Source organism: Saccopteryx bilineata, chromosome 6, assembly GCF_036850765.1.
Source record: "Saccopteryx bilineata isolate mSacBil1 chromosome 6, mSacBil1_pri_phased_curated, whole genome shotgun sequence".
NCBI classification, from domain to species: domain Eukaryota; kingdom Metazoa; phylum Chordata; class Mammalia; order Chiroptera; family Emballonuridae; genus Saccopteryx; species Saccopteryx bilineata.
In genome coordinates, this window is record NC_089495.1 from 108,962,305 (window position 1) to 108,988,631 (window position 26,327).

The following is a 26,327-nucleotide window of genomic DNA, read 5'->3' on the forward strand; positions in this document are numbered from 1 at the left end:
TTCTGCCTGGGGAGTAAGAGGTTCAAAGAGCTAGGAAATCCCCACTCTATCCCCACTCAGCACAGGGCTTTGGGAAAGGCTCTGGCAGTCAGAGCCTCCAGTGTAATCAGGCGGGGGTGGGAGTCAATTGTTGTCAAGGTGACTGTTCAGCGCCTAGCATTCAGTTGGACCACTTAACCCAGGCTTTCCACACTTTGTAGCCTGTTTTGGCTGGGAAGAAGAGGCACTAGTCTCTGCTTGCAACTAGTGTAGTGTAGATCTTATTATCTGCCAAGTCCCTCTTGTTAGCGTTTATCCCTGAATATGGAGGCTCTATCAATCAGAAGTTGCCCCCGCCCCTTTAGCGAGAGGCACTAAAAAATATCACGCCTCTTGTCTTGGATCGCTGAACTGAGAGAGATCTTATCAATTAGAGCCCCGTGGGTGCGTAGATTTCGTGGGTTAAGCTAATTTCAGTGATTGGGTCCGCAGCTGTGCTCCCGAAGGTATTTCAGGCTGCCTGCGTGCCCCTCCCCCCAACGCTTGATTGTTAGCTTGAATGGCTGGGTGAGGTGCCCTGCCCACGGAGAGAATCTCCCAAGTAGGGAAGACCACCCTGGTGCCTCTCCCGCTTGCCCCGCCGCTGGCGGCTGGGGCGCACCGGGTGCAGGATAATGGGGCACCCTGGGTGTGCGGGCCAGTAGGGCGCACCGGGCGCAGGATAATGGGACACCCTGGGTGTGCGGGCCAGTAGGGCATGCGCGTGAATGGGGTGCTCCAGGCACCGGTGGCTGGAGACTCTCACTCGCAGTGCGCAGGCCACTGGGAACGTTAGCGGTGCTCGCTCTGCAACCGGACCAGGCGTGCACCGGCAGCTGCTCGCCATTCCCAAGTGTGGGCCGACTCACCACAGGCGCACTCTCTCCGAGGCTTGAATGAACGTCCCTGTGGTAGTTAGCTTCCTCCACACCCTCGTCTCTCAGATTCAAGTGATAACAGTCCTTTCGCTTTCAGTTTGTGTGGAACTCCGGAATGCTCCAAGGATAAATTTTTCTGTTTCTAGTTGATAAATTTGTTGTGATTTTGGGGAGATCTGTCAGACGCGCTGCTCACGGCGCCATTTCCGTGACGTCACTCCACTAAGACTCTTTACATTGGATTGAACTCAGTCCCATCTTGTACTTGGACGCCTGATGCTATCACAATAAGACTCATTTTCTATGCATACACATTTATATATATAATATTTTTAATTTGCATTTCTTGAAAATGTAGCATAAGCCAATAGATGTACTGTCACTTTGACCTAGCAATCCTACTCCTGGGAATTTATACAAAAGACTAACTCCAGAGAAGGAAAAACACCTATATGCATAAACATTCTTTTTTTTACTATTTATTCACTTGGAGGGGGGAGAGTGAAAATGGAGGGAGGAGGAGCAGAAAACATCAACTCTCATATATGCCTTGACTAAGCAAGCCCAGGGTTTCAAACCAGCAACCTCAGCATTCCAGGTCAATGCTTTCTCCACTGCGCCACCACAGGTCAGGTCAAAGATTCTTATTACAAGGCTACCTGTAGAAAATCGGGAAGTAACCTGAGTGTCTACAACAGGAAATAGTTGAGAGGAGCACAGTGCCTCAACGGTGTGTCATGTTATGTGATCAGTAAAGCCAAAACCAGGAAGACTGCAGAAATGCCAAATATGTTTTTGATAAACCTGAAATTTAAAAGGCAGAAATTTTAAAATGGTATTTACATTGCAATTATAAATATGAGGAAAAGATGAGCATGTGGAGGACCAGAGATAAAATGGAAGAATGGAAACAATTGTGTTAAGATGGAGGAATTAAGAGTTCGTTTTACTTCTTGAAAATACGTTTCAAGTTTTGTTTTACATCATCTTTTCAGTTGAAAATAATGCCATGTACAATCAACTCACAACATGAGAATGTGCACACAGAGAACAAATAAAGCTGGGCTTTTACAGGGTTGCCCGTTTGTGTTCCCTGTGAAAGCCCTGCTCTAGCTTGCTCTCTAGTCTCATCATTCTTACCATTGTTTTCGCCCATGCAAAGCTGCTTCCAATGTACTATGTTGGGCGCCACCTCAAACATATCAAATCTGAACCTCTGGAGGTTGGGCCTGGGCAAAGGTATTTTATTTAGATCCACCTTTCACCCCACGTAATTCTGAGTTGCAGCTAGGTTCAGAATTACTGATGTCACCATGCAAGAGAACCGCTGTCCTTAAAGACGACATTTCTAAAATTAAATAAACGCTTTGGCCCTGGCCGGTTGGCTCTGCGGTAGAGCGTCGGCCTGGCGTGCGGGGGACCCGGGTTCGATTCCCGGCCAGGGCACATAGGAGAAGCGCCCATTTGCTTCTCCACCCCCACCCCCTCCTTCCTCTCTGTCTCTCTCTTCCCCTCCCGCAGCCAAGGCTCCATTGGAGCAAAGATGGCCCGGGCGCTGGGGATGGCTCCTTGGCCTCTGCCCCAGGCGCTGGAGTGGCTCTGGTCGCGGCAGAGCAACGCCCCCTGGTGGGCAGAGCGTCGCCCCTGGTGGGCGTGCCGGGTGAATCCCTGTAGGGCGCATGCGGGAGTCTGTCTGACTGTCTCTCCCCGTTTCCAGCTTCAAAAAATAAAAAAAAAGAAAAGAAAAAAAAAAAGCTTTATTTTAAAGAACATTAAAATTAATGGTTGGGTGACTATTTTCAATTTTGACTCCCTGGGATGTAGGACAATGTAGTAAATGTGTTCTTACTACTACCGCTCAAGGCGTGCTTTCGTCCTTGGAACACACCAGACTGTAGACGGGAGATCCAGGGAAGGGAGAGGAGCCCATCCCAGACCACGTCTGCAAGGCAGGGCCTCTGTGGCCTCATGACTTAGCAAGGAGGCAGCTAGAGGTTCTGGAGTTTTTTCCAGAAGGTGAGTATTCCTTTCTTCATTAAATTTAAATATGATGTTCAAAAGGCTCTAGGCGCCCTGAATTTTTATTTTGATTCCTAGCGATTCTCACAAGTTGCTCCCTGCAAGTATAGAAAGCCTCGTTGCCTCCAGCTTCCCCTACTGCAGCCTCAGTGGGGGTGGCGAGCTCTTGGAGGGTGGCCAGGAGGAAGAGAGCACCGTGAACGGCCCTCTCACACTGGCCTGGTGGGGAGGCCTCTCCGCCTGCTCCTTTTTCCAAAATGAGCGCCTCATAATTCATTCTCTTATTGGCTGCTGGTCCTTACGTTTTCTCTTTGATTATTAGGTTTCATAAATGGGCCATTGTCCCAGACTATTAGAGTTGAGAAGAACTTGCCCCAATTCTTTTTTTTTTTTTTACAGAGACAGAGAGGGAGTCAGAGTGAGGGATAGACAGAGACAGACAGACAGGAACGGAGAGATGAGAAGCATCAATCATTAGTTTTTCATTGCGCATTGCAACACCTTAGTTGTTCATTGATTGCTTTCTCATACGTGCCTTGACCGCGGGCCTTCAGCAGACCGAGTAACCCCTTGCTGGAGCCAGCGACCTTGGGTCCAAGCTGGTGAGTTTTGCTCAAACCAGATGAGCTCACGCTCAAGCTGGTGACCTCCGGGTCTCGAACCTGGGTCTTCCGCATCCCAGTCCAACGCTCTATCCACTGCGCCACCGCCTGGTCAGGCGCCCCAATTCTTATACTTAAAATTGAAAAACTGAGGCCTAAAAGCAAAAATGATTTGCCCACAATCACATCACTTGGTGAGGCAAAGCTGCTTTCCTGCTTTTGAGGTCACTCTCCACACAATCCACTCACAATCTATAGGGCATGTGATTTAAGTTCTAAAAGGGGGGATGCTCTTCAACAATTTAGCCACACACTCTTGCCCAGTCACCAAGTGACAGGTACACATACCTGAGACATCTGCTGTAGGGTATTGAAAGCATTCAGAGTGGGTCATCTGGGAGGGAAGCTCAAGGGAGGCTGAACCATTGACACTGGCCTGTTAACAGTACATTTTCTTAAGAGCAGACAGAAGAAGTAAGACCCATTTGTAACTCTAACCTACCCGAGATTGTCTGTTTAACCACTCAACACAAAATGCCAAGTGGGAGTTAAATAACTCAGAGCTCAAGGGCTCTGCCTATATGTTATCAATAATCTACTTTTTTTTCCAAGTGAGAGGAGGGAAGATAGTGAGGCAGACTCCTGCATACACCCTGACTGGGATCCACTCAGCAACTCCACCTGGGGCTGATGCTTGGACCAGCCGAGGTATCCTCAGTGCCCAGGGATTATAAAGATGCCAGTCCTTGTATTTAGGGCCCAGGATAATCATGTATGACCTTATCTTAATTAATTACATCTTGACTAATTATAGGTTCTGAAGGACATGAATTTGGAAGGATTTACTCCATATACCTATCATTACAATGCTGTATTTAGGTTTATAATGAGAAATAAACTAGTTTTTTTAATCAATAGTTAGTTCAGGTCCTGCAGTTTATAGGAAAGAAAATACCATGTAAAATAAGGGTTGATCTCTCAGCAAGACAGTGTAAATAATAAGGCCAAACAAAGTCCAGGTCTGAGTGACTAATTTGCTTTTTGTTTTCAAAGTAATAGTAAAGTTACATGAACACATACACCTGAAAAGAAAACAAAAAGACCTTTCTGCCAAACTACTTTCAGTAATGATGGTCTCAGTCCTGGCCAGGGAGTGAATGGCTGTGGCTCTGGCCAGGTGGTCTGGCAGGTCTGTGCTGGGGGTCTCCAATGTAAGGGTGAGGCAAGGGCTGCCAATTGTTTTCTGGTTACTTTTAAAAGGGAAAATGTTCATGCTCCATGAAACAAAAATGTAGAATAAATTCAACCTCTGAAAATAATAATCAAGACTGATCAGGTGGTGGTGCAGTGAATAGAGCATCAGACTAAGACACGGAGGACCCAGGTTCAAAACCTGAGGGTGCCAGCATAAGCTTGGGCTCATGTGATTTGACCATGGGCTCACCAACTTGAGTCCAGGCAGGGTTGTCAGCTTAAGTGTGGGATCATAGAGATGACCCCATGGTTGCTGGCTGAAGCCCAAGTTCGCTGTCTTAGCTGGAGCCCAGTCAGGGCACATATGAGAAAGCAATCAATGAACAACTAAGGTGCCACAACAAAGAATTGATGCTTCTTATCTCTCTCCCTTCCTGTCTGTCCCTGTCTCTCTCTCTTTTGATAAAAAAAAAATCATAATCAAATACATCCCTAAACCACCAGATCTCTGTCCCAGACTCCCCTACTGACAATTTCTCCCCACAGTGACTTCTGAGCTTGTTTCACTGAAGTCCAGGAAGAAATTCCAGGAGAGAAAGTAAACAAGGACAGCATGATGCCTTGCCTCCCTTACCTGCCCAGTCTGCTGCTGCCAGCCATGCTCTCACATGGCATTGTCTTAACACATCTTTATATGGCCATGTCCAATTCAGGATAAAGTCACAGCATTGCCTGAGAACTATAGAGCCCATGAAGCTGCTTTGCAACTATGAGCTAGTGATGTCTGGTGACCACAGGAATTTTCTTTCTCTCTTTTGTCTCTTACACACACACACACACACACACACACACACACACACACACATTTCACATGATCTTTAGTGTGTTCCCTGTTTAATATACCTTCCCTACTCTTCTGGTCTACCTGTTCCTCACACACATGCACAATTAACCCCCAGCACCTGGCTTTACAAGGGTCCTGCACCTCTAGGCTTTGCACCCAAATGCTGCTCATGTAGTACCTAAGCATATTCCCATCCTCTTCCCATTTAATGTGACACATAGAGCGTAAGCTGCATCACTCATAAAATCAAATTGCCTGCAACACAGCTCTATACATAATTCAAGACCTGTGGGAGAGTCACCCCACCAAAGCTGTTAGTACCCCACCAGAGAACAGCAGGGCAGACACCTTTGCCTCTTTTCTCCACGGACAACCTCCTGCCCCTAAGCCCGTACTTTTAGTATTTCAATGCTAAAGCTAGACTGCAGCACAGAATAAGTGTAAAAGCCCAAATAGAAAGAAAGCTAAAGAGTTTCACTTTAAAAAGTGTATTTGTGTACCATTTTATTAAAGTTTAGCCTTTTAAAAAAATTTTATTGATTGATTTTAGAGACAGAGAAAGGGAGAGAGAGGGTTAGCCCGAACATCGATCCTGACTAGGATCAAACTCACAATCTCTGTGTATCGGGACAGTGCTCTAACCAACTGCTATCCAGCCACTGGGGACCAAACCCACAATCTCTGTGTATCGGGACAGTGCTCTAACCAACTGCTATCCAGCCACTGGGGACCAAACCCACAATCTCTGTGTATCGGGACAGTGCTCTAACCAACGGGGCTATCCAGCCACTGGGGACCAAACCCACAATCTCTGTGTATCGGGACAGTGCTCTAACCAACGGGGCTATCCAGCCACTGGGGACCAAACCCACAATCTCTGTGTATCGGGACAGTGCTCTAACCAATGGGCTGTCCAGCCACTGGGGACCAAACCCACAATCTCTGTGTATTGGGACAGTGCTCTAACCAACTGCTATCCAGCCACTGGGGACCAAACCCACAATCCCTGTGTATCGGGACAGAGCTCTAACCAACTGGGCTATCCAGCCACTGGGGACCAAACCCACAATCTCTGTGTATCGGGACAGTGCTCTAACCAACGGGGCTATCCAGCCACTGGGGACCAAACCCACAATCTCTGTGTATTGGGACAGCGCTCTAACCAACAGGGCTATCCAGATACTGGGACCAAACCCACAATCTCTGTGTATCGGGACAGTGCTCTAACCAACTGCTATCCAGCCACTGGGGACCAAACCCACAATCTCTGTGTATCGGGACAGTGCTCTAACCAATGGGCTGTCCAGCCACTGGGGACCAAACCCACAATCTCTGTGTATCGGGACAGTGCTCTAACCAATGGGCTGTCCAGCCACTGGGGACCAAACCTACAATCTCTGTGTATTGGGACAGTGCTCTAACCAACTGCTATCCAGCCACTGGGACCAAAACCCACAATCCCTGTGTATCGGGACAGAGCTCTAACCAACTGGGCTATCCAGCCACTGGGGACCAAACCCACAATCTCTGTGTATCGGGACAGTGCTCTAACCAACGGGGCTATCCAGCCACTGGGGACCAAACCCACAATCTCTGTGTATTGGGACAGCGCTCTAACCAACAGGGCTATCCAGATACTGGGATCAAACCCACAATCTCTGTGTATCGGGACAGTGCTCTAACCAACTGGGCTATCCAGCCACTGGGACCAAACCCACAATCTCTGTGTATCGGGACAGTGCTCTAACCAACTGCTATCCAGCCACTGGGACCAAACCCACAATCTCTGTGTATCGGGACAGAGCTCTAACCAACAGGGCTATCAGGCCAGGGCCAGCTCAGCCCTTTCTGCCTTACTTTTCGCTTTCCTACTTTCTCATTTAAATGGTAACATTAAATACACTGTGGTATACCTTGTTTCTTAATATATCTTTATTAATGTGTATTTTAAATAGCATGTATTTTACCCATTAAAGGGTACAATTCAATGATTTTTTAAAGTAAATTAGCAAGTCGTGCAATCATAAATATATATCCGTTTCTGAGTGCTTTCATCACTTTAATGAGATTCCTCGTGTCCATTTACAATTAATCTTCCCCATGTTCTCCCCACCCCTACCTCCTGCCTCCCAGGCAACATCTTTTGCCTGCTGATTAGCAGATATTATAGGTAATTTTTGGTATTGGCATCACAGTTTAGACTTGGCCAGTTTCCTTCCTATCTGAGGAACGGAGGCATTTTCCCAGTGCCTGTCCTCCTGTGGCTGTGATGGTGAATGTGAGGGTTGGGGGCCATGAGGGAACTGTGGCTGGCACAGGGAATTGTACTTGAATCCAGAAGCCCTTATGCCCCTACGCCCCCCAATCACACCACATCTCTGCCAAAAACAACTTTTTAAAAAGCTTGAAAACAAAATTCACAGGAAAAATGACTAAAAGCCTGTCTTAAATTTTCTTTAAATGAAAAAAAAAGTAATTTTAAAAAATCCTGAATTACTATGAACTAAAAGGTTTTTCCCAACTAAAAAGCAACAATTGAGATAAAATAAGTCACCACCATGCTCAGAAACACAAGGAAATGCCTGTCACTGACCATTTGAAGGTTTTTTCAAAAAAGAAGAGTCAAAGTAAACACCAGAGTCAAGAACCACAGAACTTGTTAAGACTTCAAAAAAGCTGGGGTTTTTTCCCTAATTTTTTTTTTTTTTGTATTTTTCTGAAGCTAGAAACGGGGAGAGACAGTCAGACAGACTCCCGCATGCGCCCGACCGGGATCCACCCGGCACGCCCACCAGGGGGCGACGCTCTGCCCACCAGGGGGCGATGCTCTGTCCCTCCAGGGCGTTGCTCTGCCGCGACCAGAGCCACTCCAGCGCCTGGGGCAGAGGCCAAGGAGCCATCCCCATTGCCCGGGCCATCTTTGCTCCAATGGAGCCTTGGCTGCGGTAGGGGAAGAGAGAGACAGAGAGGAAGGAGAGGGGGAGGGGTGGAGAAGCAGATGGGCGCTTCTCCTGTGTGCCCTGGCCAGGAATCAAACCTGGGACTTCTGCACGCCAGGCCGATGCTCTACCACTGAGCCAACCGGCCAGGGCTCCCTAATTTTTATTTATTGACTTTAGTGAGACAGGACGGGACGGAGAGGGAGAGAGCGAGACAGGAACATCAATCTATTCCTGTTAGGTACCTTGACTGGGCTCAAACCCGTAACCTCAGTGATACTAACTGACCAAGCTATACATCCAGCGCCAACAAGGCTGTTTTGAAGAGTGATAGTGTATCAGAAAATGGAAAGAAAAGCAATTGAATCAAATTGTAATACAATTTTATTTTAAAAACACACAAGTTGTAATACAATTTGATTTAATGTTGCTGCCTTGGTTTTCCTCTGTGCTCCCTGAGAGTAGGTTCTCAATTAATACTGGCCTAGAGAATAAATAAGTGAACGAGGGTTTATTATGTCCTAAGCACTACGCTAGAAAATGGGGATTTAAACAATGACAAAGTCTCTGGCTTGTTCTGTATTTATGTGGACGTACCCCTAATAAAGGGAAGACATTGGGTAATAGAGCAAGGATAGCTCAGTGGATACATTAATGTCTCATTCAAGGAAAGGGAAACAAGAAATTTGAAATGTGACTTCACTACAATGGTAAAGTGTGGTAGTTTGGGAAATGGGGTGAGGATATTTGCCTTATTTTAGCATTGCTAGAGCACACACTAGCAATAGTTTTTAGTTCTAGAATTCCACTGGTTCTGGAATTCCAGCAAAGGACCTCCAAGATTATCGTATGCTCCCCAACTCCATGGTACTGTTTGGGAATGCATGTGGGAGACCAGGCACCACCTTTACTTTGCTTCTGAAATTGTTCAGCAAATGATTCATCAAAGCACAAAATTAGAAAATTCTGTGATCATGATCTTAGGCTCTGACAATGTATCCAAATAATTCTTTATTGTTATTAAAAATTAAAACTGAGCTCCAGCTTCAACGGTTGATTCTTTGGCACTTTGAGAAGTTGTGATTCAAATAGCCTCTGACCTCACACTGCTGACCCTGAGGCAGCCAAGGCTGCTCCCTGGTGAGGGCTCTCTGTGGCTGCTCTTTGACACCAGAAGCTGAAAGAAAAGACGTCCTGCCCCCTAAAAAATGGGGTGCTGCCACATTTTGGCACATCTGCTTGTTAGAATGTTCCCCAAACCTTTACAGCTGCAGCTGGGCCTGCCAAGAGGATGCTTTAGTGACTCAAAAAGTCTTTTATTTCAGTTCTCAGTGCTATTTGTGATATTTGGATTCTTGTGTTCTCATTGTTATTTTTGAAGGTTGCTTCTTGTTTGGAACACCAGTTATAACTTGGGGATATCTTTTCCTTAGATCAAAGTAATTTTGTGCACACAAACAGAGGTATGGAAGTACATTAACCATATCTTTGGCACAAATAATCTTCTAGATGGGGTGAAAACACCTGAGCTATTCAATGCAAACCCACATTTTAAAAATTGATTTAAAAAGAAAGACAGTGAGGGGAAGGAGGTGGGGAGAAGAGAGATAAGAAGCATCAATTTGTAGTTGCAGCACTTTAGTTGTTTATTGATTGCTTCTCTTACGTGCCTTGACCAGGGGGCTAGAGCAAGTGACACTCTGCTCAAGCCAGTAACCTTTGGGCTCAAGCCAGAAACCATGGGATCATGTTGATTTTGTACTCAACCCCACACTCAAGTAATGAGCCCACGCTCAAAGTGGAAACCTCAGAGTTTGAACCAGAGACCTCAGTGCTCTGGGTTGACACTCGATCCACTGTGCCACAACTGGTCAGTCACAAACCCGCATTTTTAATAAGTGGCATAAAGTGTCTCCTATTTTAGAGTTATATCCTTCTGACTTCAAGTCTTCATTCTATTTTAATGTGAAGAGTTTCTTTCATTCTATTTCTTATGGAAAAAAATTATTAGGGAGATAAAAAGTATATGCTAAAGGGATATTGATTTATTCACTTTGTACCCATTGGTGACACAAATAAAAAAGGATTTCAAGCTAACTTAGAAGTTAGCAGAGTTTTTCCCTCTTAGGCACTTGTGCAATTAATTAAGACAACAAGGAAGTCTTTAATGGAAGTTGTATCTTCAGGCTTACACTCATGTTCTTTTAACATAACATGTTGATTTCTAATTTCTCCTTCCCAATTATTTTTTTCCTGATCATTTTTAGCCAATCAAACAAAGCTCAGTTGGTTAGACCATCTTCCCTATATGCCAGAGTTGCAAGATTGATCTCCATTCAGGGCACATACAAGACTCGACCAATGAATGCATAAATAAGTGGAACAAGAAGTCAATGTTTCTGTCTCTCTCTCTCTCCCATCTCCTCTCTCTAAAATCAATCAATCAATAATTTTTTTAAAAAACCCTAAAGTTGAAGAGTTAATCATTAAAAAAGCCAAGAGATTTTCTAATATTAAAATTATGTATTTAACAAGATAAAGCATACTTCTAATTTCAAAGTATAACTTTAATTCAGGAAAAAGGTCATTATATAAATTACCTTCTTCAAACCACAGTTAATATTATAAATAATTACTTTGCCTAACCGATGGTGACACAGTAGATAAAGCATCAACCTAGGACACTGAGGTTCCAAGTTTGAAACCCCACGGTCATCGGCTTGAATGCGGGGTCACCAGCTTGAGCATGGGATCATTGACATGATCCCAAGTTCGCTGACTTGAGCTCAAGGTTACTAGCTTGAGCAAGGAATCACTGGCTCAACTTGAGCCCCAGGTCAAGGCACATATGAAAAGAAATCAGTGAACAACTAAAGTGCCGCAACTACGAGTTGATGCTTCTTATCTCTCTCCCTTCTTGACCTCCCCTCAAAAAAAGAATCAATAACTAGGAAATGATTTTCTAATTCAATTAATTTTTGGCAATACAAAAAAAAAAAATTTTCCCCCAAGTGTTCATTTGGCAACAGAAAATGCTATTGTAAATCATTCCTATACTGAGTTTAATAGCTTTCACTCCTTTCTACTCGGCTTTGGTTTACAGGAGCACAGGTAAATCCATTCAAATACCTCATCTCCATCTATAATCAGATCAATGATTGCATAGAGCAGGGGTCCCCAAAATATGGCCCACGGGCCGCATGCGGCCCCCTGAGGCCATTTATCCGGCCCCCGCCGCACTTCCAGAAGGGGCACCTCTTTCATTGGTGGTCAGTGAGAGGAGCATAGTTCCCACTGAAATACTGGTCAGTTTGTTGATTTAAATTTACTTGTTCTTTATTTTAAATATTGTATTTGTTCCCGTTTTTTGTTTTTTTTTTACTTTAAAATAAGATATGTGCAGTGTGCATAGGGATTTGTTCATAGTTTTTTTATAGTCTGGCCCTCCAATGGTCTGAGGGACAGTGAACTGGCCCCCTGTGTAAAAAGTTTGGGGACCCCTGGCATAGAGGGTTGGTAGAATCCATCTGGAATTAATATTATATAAATATTCTTAAATGGTGAATTTGTGAAGAAGAAAGGGACTCCTTTAAAATAATTTAATGAAGGTAATATGGAAAGAATTGTAACCAATTTAATAAATGAAATATATACAACTAATTATGATATATAACTCCACTACTTAAATTTCCAAGTCCTTTGCATCTTGTTTTATCCTCTTAGGTTCCTTTTTTTTTTCGTGTGTGTGTGTGTGTGTGTGTGTGTGTGTATGTCTGTGTGTGTGTGTGTGCGTGACAGAGACAGAGAAAGGGACAGACAGACAGAAAGGGAGAGATGAGAAGCATCAATTCTTCATTGCAGCTCTTTGTTGCAGCTTCTTAGTTGATCACTGACTGCTTTCTCATATGTGCCTTGACCAAGGGGGCTACAGCAGAGTGAGTGACCCCTTGCTCAAGCCAGTGACCTTGGGCTCACGCTGGTGAGCCTTGGGCTTCAAGCCAGTGACCCTAACTCAAGCTGGTGCGCCTGTGCTCAAGCCAAATGAGCCCATGTTCAAGTTGATGAGCCTGCGCTCAAGCTGGTGACCTTGGGGTTTTGAACCTGGGTCCTCTGCATCCCAGTCCAACGCTCTATCCACTGCAACACCACCTAGTCAGGCTTAGGTTACTTTTTAATGTAGATATTGTTAAAGCCATTGCACACTTGCTTTAACTTGTTCTTCTTGGTATGTGCCTTAACACATCCTAAACTCCCTGAAAGAGGCACAGTGTCAGTTCCCACCATCTCACACCAGGACAGTCTTGACCTGAGGATAAAGTTCTTTACAAGTTCACTTTGTCTCCTTATTTTCCTTTCACATGTCCTCACGTTTGCCCTTTCCCTCCGCTGTATGCTTTGTCTTGCATGTTTTCTACAATGGCAGACTTTGCACCTGCACTTGGCTGCTGTTCCTCTCATTGCTTCAACCCTCTTCCTGCCTGCTGACTCCATACCTGGCCTGAGTACTGATGAACTTGCTCTTCCAACTGCCCACCTCAGCGTTCAAGCTGTCCTCTCCCACTGGTGTCGTGAGGTGTGGGGTGGGTAGTGCGGTGTGGGAAGTTGTGGGGAAGAATAGAGAGGTGATGTGAGACAAGGTGTAGTACGGTGAGGTGTGGGGAAGTATAGAGAGGTGATGTGAGACGAGGTGTAGTACTGTGAGGTGTGGGAAGGTGTGGGGAGGTGTTCTGAGATGAGGTGTAGTACTGTGAGGTGTGGGGAGGTGCGGGGAGGTGATGTGAGACGAGGTGTAGTACGGTGAGGTGTGGGAAGGTGTGGGGAGGTGATGTGAGATGAGATGTAGTACGGTGAGATGTGGGAAGATGCGGGGAGGTGATGTGAGATGAGGTGTAGTACAGTGAGGTGTGGGGAGGTGTGGGGAGGTGATGTGAGATGAGGTGTAGTACTGTGAGGTGTGTGAGGTGTGGGGAGGTGATGTGACATGAGGTGTAGTACCGTGAGGTGTGGGAAGGTGTGGGGAGGTGATGTGAGATGAGGTGTAGTACAGTGAGGTGTGAGAAGGTGCGGGGAGGTAATGTGACATGAGGTGTAGTACAGTGGGGTGTGGGAAGGAGCAGGGAGGTGATGTGAGATGAGGTGTAGTACGGTGAGCTGTAGGGAGGTGATGTGAGATGAGGTGTAGTACGGTGAGGTGTGGGAAGGTGCGGGGAGGTGATGTGAGATGAGGTGTAGTACAGTGGGGTGTGGGAAGGTGTGGGGAGGTGATGTGAGATGAGGTGTAGTACAGTGGGGTGTGGGAAGGTGTGGGGAGGTGATGTGAGATGAGGTGTAGTACAGTGGGGTGTGGGAAGGTGTGGGGAGGTGATGTGAGATGAGGTATAGTACAGTGAGGTGTGGGAAGGTGCGGGGAGGTAATGTGACATGAGGTGTAGTACAGTGGGGTGTGGGAAGGTGCAGGGAGGAGATGTGAGATGAGGTGTAGTACGGTGAGGTGTGGGACGGTGCAGGGAGGTGATGTGAGATGAGGTGTAGTACAGTGAGGTGTAGGGAGGTGATGTGAGATGAGGTGTAGTACGGTGAGGTGTGGGAAGGTGCAGGGAGGTGATGTGAGATGAGGTGTAGTACAGTGAGGTGTAGGGAGGTGATGTGAGATGAGGTGTAGTACAGTGAGGTGTGGGAAGGTGCGGGGAGGTGATGTGAGATGAGGTGTAGTACAGTGAGGTGTAGGGAGGTGATGTGAGATGAGGTGTAGTACAGTGAGGTGTGGGGAAGTGATGTGAGATGAGGTGTAGTACAGGGAGGTGTGGGGAGGTGATGTGAGATGAGGTGTAGTACAGGGAGGTGTGGGAAGGTGCGGGGAGGTGATGTGAGATGAGGTGTAGTACAGGGAGGTGTGGGAAGGTGCGGGGAGGTGATGTGAGATGAGCTGTAGTACGGTGAGGTGCGGGGAGGTGATGTGAGATGAGCTGTAGTACGGTGAGGTGTGGGGAGGTGCGGGGAGGTGATGTGAGATGATGTGTGGTACGGTGAGGTGTGGGGAGGTGCGGGGAGGTGATGTGAGATGATCTGTAGTACTGTGAGGTGTGGGGAGGTGCGGGGAGGTGATGTGAGATGAGCTGTGGTACGGTGAGGTGTTGGGAGGTGCGGGGAGGTGATGTGAGATGAGCTGTAGTACGGTGAGGTGTGGGAAGGTGTGGGGAGGTGATGTGAGATGAGCTGTGGTACGGTGAGGTGCGGGGAGGTGATGTGAGATGAGCTGTGGTACGGTGAGGTGCGGGGAGGTGATGTGAGATGAGCTGTGGTACGGTGAGGTGTGGGGAGGTGATGTGAGATGAGCTGTGGTACTGTGAGGTGTGGGGAGGTGCGGGGAGGTGATGTGAGATGAGCTGTAGTACTGTGAGGTGTGGGGAGGTGCGGGGAGGTGATGTGAGATGAGGTGTGGTACGGTGAGGTGTGGGGAGGTCCGGGGAGGTGATGTGAGATGAGCTGTGGTACGGTGAGGTGTTGGGAGGTGCGGGGAGGTGATGTGAGATGAGGTGTAGTACTGTGAGGTGTGGGAAGGTGTGGGGAGGTGTTCTGAGATGAGGTGTAGTACTGTGAGGCATGGGAAAGTGTGGGAAGGTGATGTGAGATGAGGTGTAGTACTGTGATGTGTCGGAAGGTGTGGGGAGGTGATGTGAGATGAGGTGTAGTACTGTGAGGTGTTGGAACGTGTGGGGAGGTGATGTGAGATGAGGTGTAGTACGGTGAGGTGTGGGAAGGTGTGGGGAGGTGATGTGAGATGAGGTGTAGTACTGTGAGGTGTCGGAATGTGTGGGGAGGTGATGTGAGATGAGGTGTAATACTGTGAGGTGTGGGAAGGTGTGGGGAGGTGTTCTGAGATGAGGTGTAGTACTGTGAGGCATGGGAAAGTGTGGGAAGGTGATGTGAGATGAGGTGTAGTACTGTGAGGTGTGGGGAGGTGTGGGGAGGTGATGTGAGATGAGGTGTGTAGTACGTGAGGTGTGGGAAGGTGTGGGAAGGTGTGGGGAGGTGTTCTGAGATGAGGCATGGTATGATGAGTATGGTGAGGTGGGAGGTGAAGTGTGGTTCTGGTTTATTCCTCACAGTGGGAGGAACTATAACCTGCTCTGGAAAACCTATCATTCGCCAAAAATGCCTAATTTTCTGGCAAAACTTTCTCTTTGCCAGTTGACACTGGAAAAGCAAACACTATCTCTCTGTAATTTGTCTCCTTGATATAGGAAAGTGCTCTGGATTACATCCCATCTTAATAGATCATTCTATCCATTAAGCTTGCTTTTAATCTACTACTACCTGGGAGGTATGTGTGATTTTGTAAAAAGCTTTTGAGGAGGTGCTTGGAGAAGTTTTTCTGCCCCCTTACCCCTGGAGTAAACTGCTGTGCCTGTGTTACTCACTTTGCACCACCTTACGTCCCATCCTCTGCATCCTTAAGATTGTATGTACAGAGGACAAAATCATTTTCAAGATGGCAGGCTATACATTTAATTTTTAAGTCTTTAATTTTTAGTAGTTTTAAGTTCACACCAAAATTGAGGGAAAGATGCAGAGTTTTCTCACACATCCCCTGCTCCCACATACATGTTCATAGCCTTCTCCATTTATCAGCATTGCCCACCAGAGCCGCACATTGTTACAACTGGTGAAGCTGTATTGTTACCCAAATTCCACAGATTCATTCTGTCTTTGTCAGTACTTGGTGGTGTCAGTGTTTTGGATTGTGGCCATTCTAACAGGTGTGTAGTGGTACATCATTGTTGTTTTAATTTGTGTATAATATTTAATCTTTTAAAATTATATCTCCTATGAGTTTTGACGAATGTGTAATGACATGATGTTTCATTACAATACATTAAATACAGAGTATTTTTACTGGCTTAGAAATCCTGTGCTACCTCTTATCCTTTCCCTTCCCCTACTTCTTACCCCACCCACACCCACATACCCCTAGTACTTGGCAACCATTGATTGTTTTCCTCTCTCAATAATTTTGACTTTTTCAGAATGCTATATAGTTGGAATCATATAGTATGTAAACTTTTCTAATTGGTTTCTTTCTCTTAGTAATAGGCACTTAAAATTCCCCTATGTATTTAATAGCTTGATAGCCCATTTCTTTTTAGTACCAACTAATAGTTCACTGTTTAAATGTACCACAGTTTTCTTATTCACTCAACTAGCGAAGGACATCTTCATTGCTTCCAAGTATTGGCAATTATGCATAAAGGTGTTATAAGGAATTGTGGTTAGATTTTTGTGTGGACATAACTTTTCCACTCCTTTGGAGCAAGATTGTGGGACTTTATGGTAAAAGTATACTTATTTCCATAAGAAACTGTTAAACTATCTTCCAAAGTGACTATATCATTTTCCATTCCCACTGACAATAAGAGCTCCTGTTGCTCTGTGTCTTTGTCAGTACTTGGTGGTGTCAGTGTTTTGGATTGTGGCCATTCTAACAGGTGTGTAGTGGTACCTCGTTTTAATTTGTGTATAATATTTAATTTTTTTAAATTATATCTCCTCCTAGCTTCTCTACAGATACAATTTAATTTGCAAAACAAAAACAATAATTTAAAAAGTCTTTAACATGACTGAATAAAAGGTGACATTTGACTGTTGAAAAGCCTAACTCAACAGAAGAGTAGTAAATATTGTCTAACCATGTAGCATTCATCAAGAATATTGTCATCTGACCTGACCAGGTGGTGGTGCAGTGGGTAGAGCATTGGACTGGGATGCAGAGGACCCAGGTTCAAAACCCCAACGGGTCAACATGAGTGCAGGCTCATCTGGCTTGAGCATGGGATCATAGACATGACCCCATGGTCACTGGCTTGAGCCCAAGGTCGCTGGCTTGAGGCCCAAGTTCACTAGCTTAAGCCCAAGGTTGCTGGCTTGAGCAAGGGGTCACTCACTCTACTATAGCTCTCTGGTCAAGGCACATATGAGAAAGTAATCAATGGACAACTAAGGTAACGCAACAAAGAATTGATGCTTCTCTCTCCCTTTCTGCCTGTCTGTCCCTATCTGTTCCTCTCTCTGTCTATCTGTCTCTGTCACCAAAAAAAAAGAAGAAAAAAATTATCATCTGAATCAGACTTTGTCTTCATACCAAGGCCTGCTGTTGACCTAGGCAGGTACCCAGTTAATATAGTTGACCTATTCAGCACTAGCCTACAGTTCATTTAAGGTTGTTAAGCTAGTCAACTTCATGTTCAAATTTAGTTCTGCTCCTGGGGTGGCTGTGTGACTTTAGACAATTATGATCCTCACCTAAAGCCTTTAAAGCCTCATGGCTCCACTGACTGGATCAATCCAGTTTAGTCCAGCCTAATCTTTCTTGTCCCTGTCTATAACTAGGCAATCAAACACATTCAGTGCAAATTAGCACAGTTATAAATTTGTGAATGAAATGGGGCTCTGTAATAAATCTGACAAGTCCAGTGACCAGAAGTAACCTACAGGGTGATCTGATTATAAATTCCTAACTGGGAAGGCTATAGTGCAGGGGTCCCCAAACTTTTTACATAGGGGGCCAGTTCTCTGTCAGACCGTTGGAGGGCCGGAGTATAAAAAAAATATGAACAAATCCCTATGCACACTGCACATATCTTATTTTTAAGTAAAAAAACAAAACGGGAACAAATACAATATTTAAAATAAAGAACAAGTAAATTTAAATCAACAAACTGACCAGTATTTCAATGGGAACTATGCTCCTCTCACTGACCACCAATGAAACAGGTGCCCCTTCCAGAAGTGCGGTGGGGGCCGGATAAATGGCCTCAGGGGGCCGCATGTGGCCCGCGGGCCGTGGTTTGGGGACCCCTGCTATAGTGGGTAGTCATGCCCTAGGCATATAACTTCTTTAGTAAAAGGTTTATCTGCCTAAGTAAGCCCTGCCCATCGTTCTTGTGCATCTAGGTTAACACACCTTTGAAATTCCAGAATAATCCTCCTTTAGACCCCTCCAAGGTGCAAGCACCCTCAAGGGAGCACACAATCTTAGCTATCCTGTAATCCAATCAGCATTTTGCCTGCCTTTCTTTCTCCCACCTTCATGTAATCTTCCTTAAGTTCCCTCTTTACTCCAAATGCATAAAAAGAAATTGTAAAACCATCATTTTCCAGAGCATTTGAGATCTTGCTTTCTAGCATTTAATCAATTTGACTCATTAAACTTTTATAAAACTTCTCCACAGGTTTGGATGCTTCACACATTGTCATTTAATTGGTGTAGTCGGCAGGACTCTAAAGAAGCCCACTCAGGACCACCCTGTGGACCTGGAGCCAGTGCTAGCTACAAGCAAAGGCCCATTGTATCCTACTGGCTCCCCACTTTGCACCAGGTAAACTTTAGTGAGTTTTTTTTTTTAATTGCAGGCCTCCTTCCATTACGTAGTAGATCCATGACTTTATTTGTGCTGTGGATAGAAAATCTGTATAGTAGATAAGAGTGGTGCAGTGGCTAGAGCATCAGACTGGGACGCAGGGGACCCAGGTTCCAAACCCCAAGGGGCCAGCTTCCTTTCCTTGGGAAGGAAAAAGAATGAGTTGCTGCTTTTAATTTTGTGTCTCAAATTGGATTGCTTACTGAGAGTCTGAACAAAGTCTTTGCTGGTTAAATGAGAGACTGAATTCTTTTTAGCTCCAAAGAGAAAGGACAATTGCTTCCCCAACCTTAATCTCCAGTATTCTTAGCTGACTAAGAATCTTTGTGGGGTAGCCTGAGAAAGAAATTTTCTCTAGGGCATGAAGCAGTCCCGTAGGGATAGTCACTGCATTTGGCTTTTCTGGAGACATGCATGTACAGGTTGGTTTTCCACAGCAGTTTTTTTAAGACTCTACAGATCTCTAAAGAAACTAAAATTAACATGGCACACCAAGCCACTGAGGCTGAAAAACCCCAAGCAGTCAGCCTGCCATTAATACCCCTGGAGGAAGATGGCCAAAATGAGGGTCCTTATAAATCAATCTGTGCACGCAATTAGAAAAAGCTGGCTATAAAATTAGGCACAAAGATGCCTGTCCTGTGGTGCTGCAGTGGGTAAAGTATCGACCTGAGGTTGCCAGTTTGAAATTCCAGGCTTCCTTGGTCAATACATACACAAGAAGCAACTACAAGCTGATGCTTCCTGCTCCTCCCCCTTCTCTCTCTCTCTCCTCTCTCTAAAATCAATAAATAAAATATTGTTTTTAATTAGGCAAAAAGAATGGAAAAAACATTTCATTGGTCCCTTAATGATTCAAAAAGAGGATTTACATAAATAGATCAACCTATGATGTTGTTTAAGCAGTGACCCAATTCTTTGAGGTATTAAAAACTGCTGTTCTTATCTTGAAAGGAGGAAAGTCATTTGGAACTTCACTTAGCATGGACAGATTTTTTTTCCTGGGTAAACATATTGATTTTTTAAATTTATAATTTAAATTTAACGGGGTAACATTGGTCCATAAAAACACACAGGTTTCAGGTGTACATCTCTATAGCATGTGAACTATTTATTGCATTGTGTGCTCACCACCCAAAGTCAACCCACTTTCTTCACTGTATCATTGGCCCCCTTTACCTGCCTGCACCCCAGGCCTTCCCCCTGGTAACCACTTCACTTATCTCTATATCCAAAAGTCTCAGTTTTATATCCCACCTACTTGTGAAATCATGTACTTAGCTTTTTCTGATTTACTTATTTTACTTAGCATAATATTCTCAAGTTCTATCCATGTTGTCACAAATGGCAACATTTCATCATTGCCTGAGTGTTATTCCATTGTATATATGTAACACATCTTCTTTATCCAATTCTCTATCAAGGGACATTTTCATTGTTTCCATGTCTTGGCCACTATGAATCATGCTGTGATGAACATGAGAGTGCATGTGTCTTTGTATATAAATGTTTTAAGGTTTTTTAATTTTTTGTTGTTGTTTTGTTTGTTTGTTTATTTTTGGTAGATATTCAGTAGAGGGATTGCTGGGTCATAGGTAGTTCTATTCTTAATATTTTAAGGAACCAGCATACTTTCTTCCATAATGGTTGTACCACTTTACATTCCCACCAACAGTGAATGAGGGTTCCTTTTTCTCCACAGCCTCTCCAACACTTGTTGTTACCTGTCTTGTTGATAACAGCCAATCTAACAGGTATGAAGTGGTATCTTACTGTAGTTTTAATTTGTGTTTCTCTAATAGCTAGTGAAAATGAGCATCTTTTCATATATCTATTTGTTGTTTGTATATCTTCATGAAAGATGTGTCTGTTCAGGTCATGGATAGATCTTATCCCAATTGCCAAAACTAAATTTGGATCCAACTGTTCTTTTATAAATTAGTGAGTTTTTCTCATTGCTAAAGGTCTCTGTGTTTGTCTATGTGTATCTAGATAGGTATGTTATAAATCTGAGATAATATTTTACCTCCAGGTGATATTATTAAAAATAATTTGAAGGCAAGAGCTTATATGGATCGAATGTTCTGAAATTCTCAGAAATACAGAAGCTAACTCACATGCTTTTCAAGTTCACATGATCTAAGATTAATTCTTAGTAAATAAAAGCTAGTTTGTTTTGTTTTAAGTAGAACAAAGATGGCTTTTGAGTTATTGATAGTTAATATAATGTTTATGTCTTACTCACGTTTACAAAAAATAAGTCCATGTTTTTTTTTTGTTTGTTTGTTTTTGTTTGTTTGTTGGGTTTTTTTGCATTTTTCTGAAGCTGGAAACAGGGAGAGACAGTCAGACAGACTCCCGCATGCGCCCGACCGGGATCCACCCGGCACGCCCACCAGGGGGCGAAGCTCTGCCCACCAGGGGGCGATGCTCTGCCCATCCTGGGCGTCGCCATGTTGCGACCCTCCTGGGTGTCGCCATGTTGCGACCAGAGCCACTCTAGCGCCTGGGGCAGAGGCCACAGAGCCATCCCCAGCGCCGGGGCCATCTTTGCTCCAATGGAGCCTTGGCTGCGGGAGGGGAAGAGAGAGACAGAGAGGAAGGCACGGCGGAGGGGTGGAGAAGCAAATGGGCGCTTCTCCTATGTGCTCTGGCCGGGAATCGAACAAGTCCATGTTAATAATTGACTTTGGTGTCTATGAAATATGTTTCTAGAGTTTAAAAATGTCTTCATAAATTTGACTTCTTAATTTTCACTAGAAATTAAGGTTTGAAGCATTAAAATCTCTATATGTAATTAAAGCTACTAAGAATTACTTTGTGGTGTTCCAGAAGGGCCCCTGAAATACCTCAAAAAATTTATTTTCGCCCTGGCCGGTTGACTCAGCGGTAGAGCGTCGGCCTAGCGTGCGGAGGACCCGGGTTCGATTCCCGGCCAGGGCACACAGGAGAAGCGCCCATTTGCTTCTCCACCCTTCTGCCACGCTTTCCTCTCTGTCTCTCTCTTCCCCTCCCGCAGCCAAGGCTCCATTGGAGCAAAGATGGCCCGGGCGCTGGGGATGGCTCTGTGGCCTCTGCCCCAGGCGCTAGAGTGGCTCTGGTCGCAATATGGCGACGCCCAGGATGGGCAGAGCATCGCCCCCTGGTGGGCAGAGCTTCGCCCCTGGTGGGCGTGCCGGGTGGATCCCGGTCGGGCGCATGCGGGAGTCTGTCTGACTGTCTCTCCCTGTTTCCAGCTTCAGAAAAATGGAAAAAAAAAAAATTTATTTTCTCTCCTTACAAATAGAAATTTCATTAAAAGGAAATATCTTACACTATTGCCAAGGTTTGATAAAGCCACTTCAAGAAAATGCCGAATAGTTAATCATTTCTTTTCACGGCAAAATCCCTGGAGACAAAGACTTTAATGATCATTGACTGCCACCTGGAGATTTTGTTTATTGGAAAATACATCAAATACACTCTTCGACCTCATTGGAAAGAACCTTCTTCGGTACCTAATCACAAATAGGTGTTTACCCCGTCTCTGACATTTGCTTTTGCCTCCAACAAACACCAAAGACTTGATGAGAAGCTGCTGATATCAGAGGTAAATAGCTATCCCAAAACACGGACAAGACCTGTGTACTTATGGAATGATATTGAACTCAGAAGTCAATTGTTTGATTGTCCTTACATTTCTGCTAATGATATGAGTCATAATAATAGTTATACTTGTTCTTTGGGTTTTTCTATATAGTCCAACTGTGTGTGACTACTGAAAATATATAAGATATCTTTTAATATTCTTTATATGGCTTATGTCAATGTTATGTTAGATGCAAAATATAAAAAAGTAAGACAGCTGTCAAAACTCAAATCATAATCATTTATAGGGTAGAAATAATCCAGAGTGATTTTCATAATGAAGGTCATAAACTTGACTGTCTTCCATTTACCTCCCCTCCCCTTTAGGGAAAACTAAGCCTCAATTCACAGTGTATGGTTAAAATATTGCCCAATCCCCAGGGGACCATCATTTGACCATGTCAGTACTGAGACTTCCTAGGAATGAACCTTTCTAAGGTTGTGAGACCACATTATTCAACCAAAAGTTCAGTCTTGAATCCATTCTTCAAAGTGGTTTATGACCAAAAGGAATAATTTTGGGTGAAAATGGAATTTTTAAACAAATCTGTTAAGTCTAGTGACTGAAAAGAATCTCACAGGGTTATCTGATCATAAATTCCTAACTGGACAGGTCATGGTGGATGGTCATGTTGGATAGTCATGACTCAGGCATACAACTTTAGTAAAAGGTTTATCTTTGCCTTAACTGAGTTCTGTCCATTGTTCTTGGGCATTCAGGCCAACGTATCTTTGAAATGCCAGATAAATTTTCTTTTTCAAACCCCTTGGAGGCTAACCACCCTCAAAGAAGCACATAATCTTAGTAACTATCCTGTACCTTGCTTTCTCCCACCTTCATGTAATCTTCCTTCTTCCCTCCTTAATTCTAAATATATACAAAAACTGTCATTCTCTGGAATATTTGAGATATTACTTCCTGACGTGTCCTCAGTTTGGCTCAAAAAATGAAAACAAACAAACAAAACCAATAATACCTCTTACAACAATTCTGTACACATTTGGACGTTTCTTGCATCTACAAATTTATGACTTCCAATCACAGACAAATCTCGCACAATGCTGTTCAGTTATTCTACATGCTCTTAAATAGCCAACTCCACCCTAAATTTATAAATGGTGCCTCCAAACCCTTATCACTCTCCTTATGGCCCCTTTCCACAAATCATCATCAGATAAGAACTTCTGCAATCTCTTACCTTTCCTCTACCTAACTAGAAACTTATCTGAATTTATACCTATTCTTCCCTCTTTCCACCTTGTTTGACAGGGTATTCCACTACTTTATCAGAACAACTCTGGATTCCAACCTTCTTATCTCCTTTAATGCATTAGATATTTCAATTATACATACTCTGCTATATCCTCAATCCCTCCCATCTATTGCTTTCTTCCCTTAGATTGTAAACATGATCAATCTTTTCATCTTTAAGGAGAATAAAGGCTATCTATCTTCTACACATTTTCCCTACCATTCACAAACAACGTTATTCAAAAGTCAGTCTATAAAAACCATATCTGCTTCTTTACTACCTTCTCATTAACTCCTTAACCCGCTTTCCTTTGCTTCCATCCCCATTTGAATAGTGAAGCTACCTCAGCAGAAAGCAGAGGTGATATCCCTATCACCCAATCCAATATATAATTCTTAGACTTTGGTATATATCATATTTCTCCATGTATAAAATGCTCCCGTGTATAAGATGCACCTTAATTTGGGGGCCTGAAATTTGAAAAAAAAATGTATTACATAAAGTTATTGAACTCAAGTTTTATTCATTATAAAATTCATACAACTCTTTATCACTGTCAAAATTCCCATCTGTTAGCTTGTCCTCATCTGTGTCTGATGATGAATCACTGTTTTTATATATTGCCTTGTCCTCAGTTCCATCTATGGCATTTGGAATGCCACAACCACTGTATAAGATGCACCCAGTTTTTAGACCCCAAATTTTTTGGGAAATGTGCATCTTATACATGGGGGAAAATGGTATGCCATTTCTGTGTCATTGACCACTGACCACACCTTTTACTCAAGTCCTCTCTTCTTTGGCACTCTCTCCTGGTTCTCTGCCTACCTCTGATGATTTTTTCTAAGTCTTCTTTCCTAACCTTTTAAATGTTTATATTCTCTATAGTGCTTTATTTCATTTATACTTTCCTTTGATGATCCTCACCAACCAACAGCTCCAACTTCCACCTATATTCTAATGGTACCCTAAAATACCTGCCTGGATATCTCAAACACCCAAGAGCTCTTCTGTACCCTACAACAGTAACTCTCTTATGAACACTTTCATTGGTCATCACACAGGTTTATCAAATCAATGTGTCCTCATTTAAAGTCTTTATCCTCCCTCATACCTGCTCCTCCTGGACTCTTAACTTGTTAGATGATACCATGACCTATCCAACTATATAAGTTGGAAATCTGACTACTGTTCTTGGTCCTCATTCAAATCCTCTCCTTTTGTCTTTTATTCTCAATTAGTAAAATATAATATTATCATATCTGTTTTTTTCTTAATTGATTTTGAGAGAAAGAGGAAGGGAAAAAGTGAAAGACATTGATTCATTATTCCACCCTTTTGTGCATTCATTGGTTGATCCTTGTGTGTGCCCTAACTGAAGATCGAACATGGAACCTTGATTTATAGAGAGGATACTCCAACAAACTGAGCTATCTGGCCAGAAAACACTGGTTTCTCAATCTCTTGAATTTGTCTCTTTCTTTCCTCATCTACTTCTCTGTCATCTCCAACCTGGGCCAGTCTCCCTGTCTCCAGATTTGTTCCTTTTCAATCTATCCTTCACAAAACTGCTAACAGCTATCTTTCTTTGTTAAAACAATTCTAAATATGGGCACACTTCATTTTATTGTGCTTTACATATACTGTGTTTTTTGTTATTATTTATAAATTGAAGGTTTGTAGCAACCATGCATCCAACATGTCTGTTGGTACCATTTTTTTCTAGCAGGCTCAGATGATGGTCCACATTTGTTAGCAATAAAGTATTTTTTAAATTTTTTTATTATTTTATTTATTCATTTTAGAGAAGAGAGAGAGAGAAGGAGAGAGGAGCAGGAAGCATCAATTCCCATATATGCCTTGACTGGGCAAGCCTGGAGTTTCGAACCTGTGACCTCAGTTTTCCAGGTCAAGGTTTTATCCACTATGCCAGCACAGGTAAATAAATAATTTTTTTTTTCCTGAAGTTGGAAACAGGGAGGCAGTCAGACAGACTCCCGCATGCACCCGACCAGGATCCACCTAGCATGCCCACCAGGGGGTGATGCTATGCCCATCCAGGGCATTGCTCTGTTGCAACTAGAGCCATTCTAGCGCCTGAGGCAGAGGCCACAGAGCCACCCTCAGTGCCTGGGCCAACCTTGCTCCAATGGAGCCTTGGCTGCGGGAGGGGAAGAGAGAGACAGAGAGGAAGGAGAGGAGGAGGGGTGGAGAAGCAGATGGGTGTCTCTCCTGTGTGCCCTGGCCGGGAATTGAACCCGGGACTCCTGCACACCAGGCTGATGCTCTACCACTGAGCCAATGGGCCAGGCCAAAGCAATAAAGTATTTTTAATTACAATATGTACATTTTTTTTCAGACATAATGTTATTGCACCCTTAATGGATAACAGGATAGTGTAAACTGAACATTTATATGCACTAGAAAACCAAAAAATTCACGTGATTCACTCTATTGAGATATTCACTTCATTGTGAATATCTGGATATTCTGGAACTGAACCCACAGAATCTCTGAGGTATGCCTGTAGCACGT

At 44.0% G+C, this 26,327-nt stretch overlaps 1 protein-coding gene and 1 long non-coding RNA gene across 2 annotated transcripts in view; both read left to right on the top strand.

Annotated features, from left to right (window-relative positions):
• The window catches only part of LOC136309356 (uncharacterized), a 97,556-nt gene that overhangs the window by 60,632 nt on the left and 10,597 nt on the right, over window positions 1-26,327 (top strand). The window contains exon 3 of the mRNA XM_066237529.1: window positions 18,724-18,870. Coding sequence (XP_066093626.1) covers window positions 18,724-18,870 — 147 coding nt within the window. The remainder of the gene's footprint in view (window positions 1-18,723; window positions 18,871-26,327) is intronic.
• Window positions 22,372-26,272, top strand: LOC136307633 (uncharacterized). The gene is made up of 3 exons (XR_010725968.1): window positions 22,372-22,501; window positions 25,598-25,730; window positions 26,152-26,272. It is a non-coding gene; the product is annotated as an uncharacterized lncRNA (long non-coding RNA).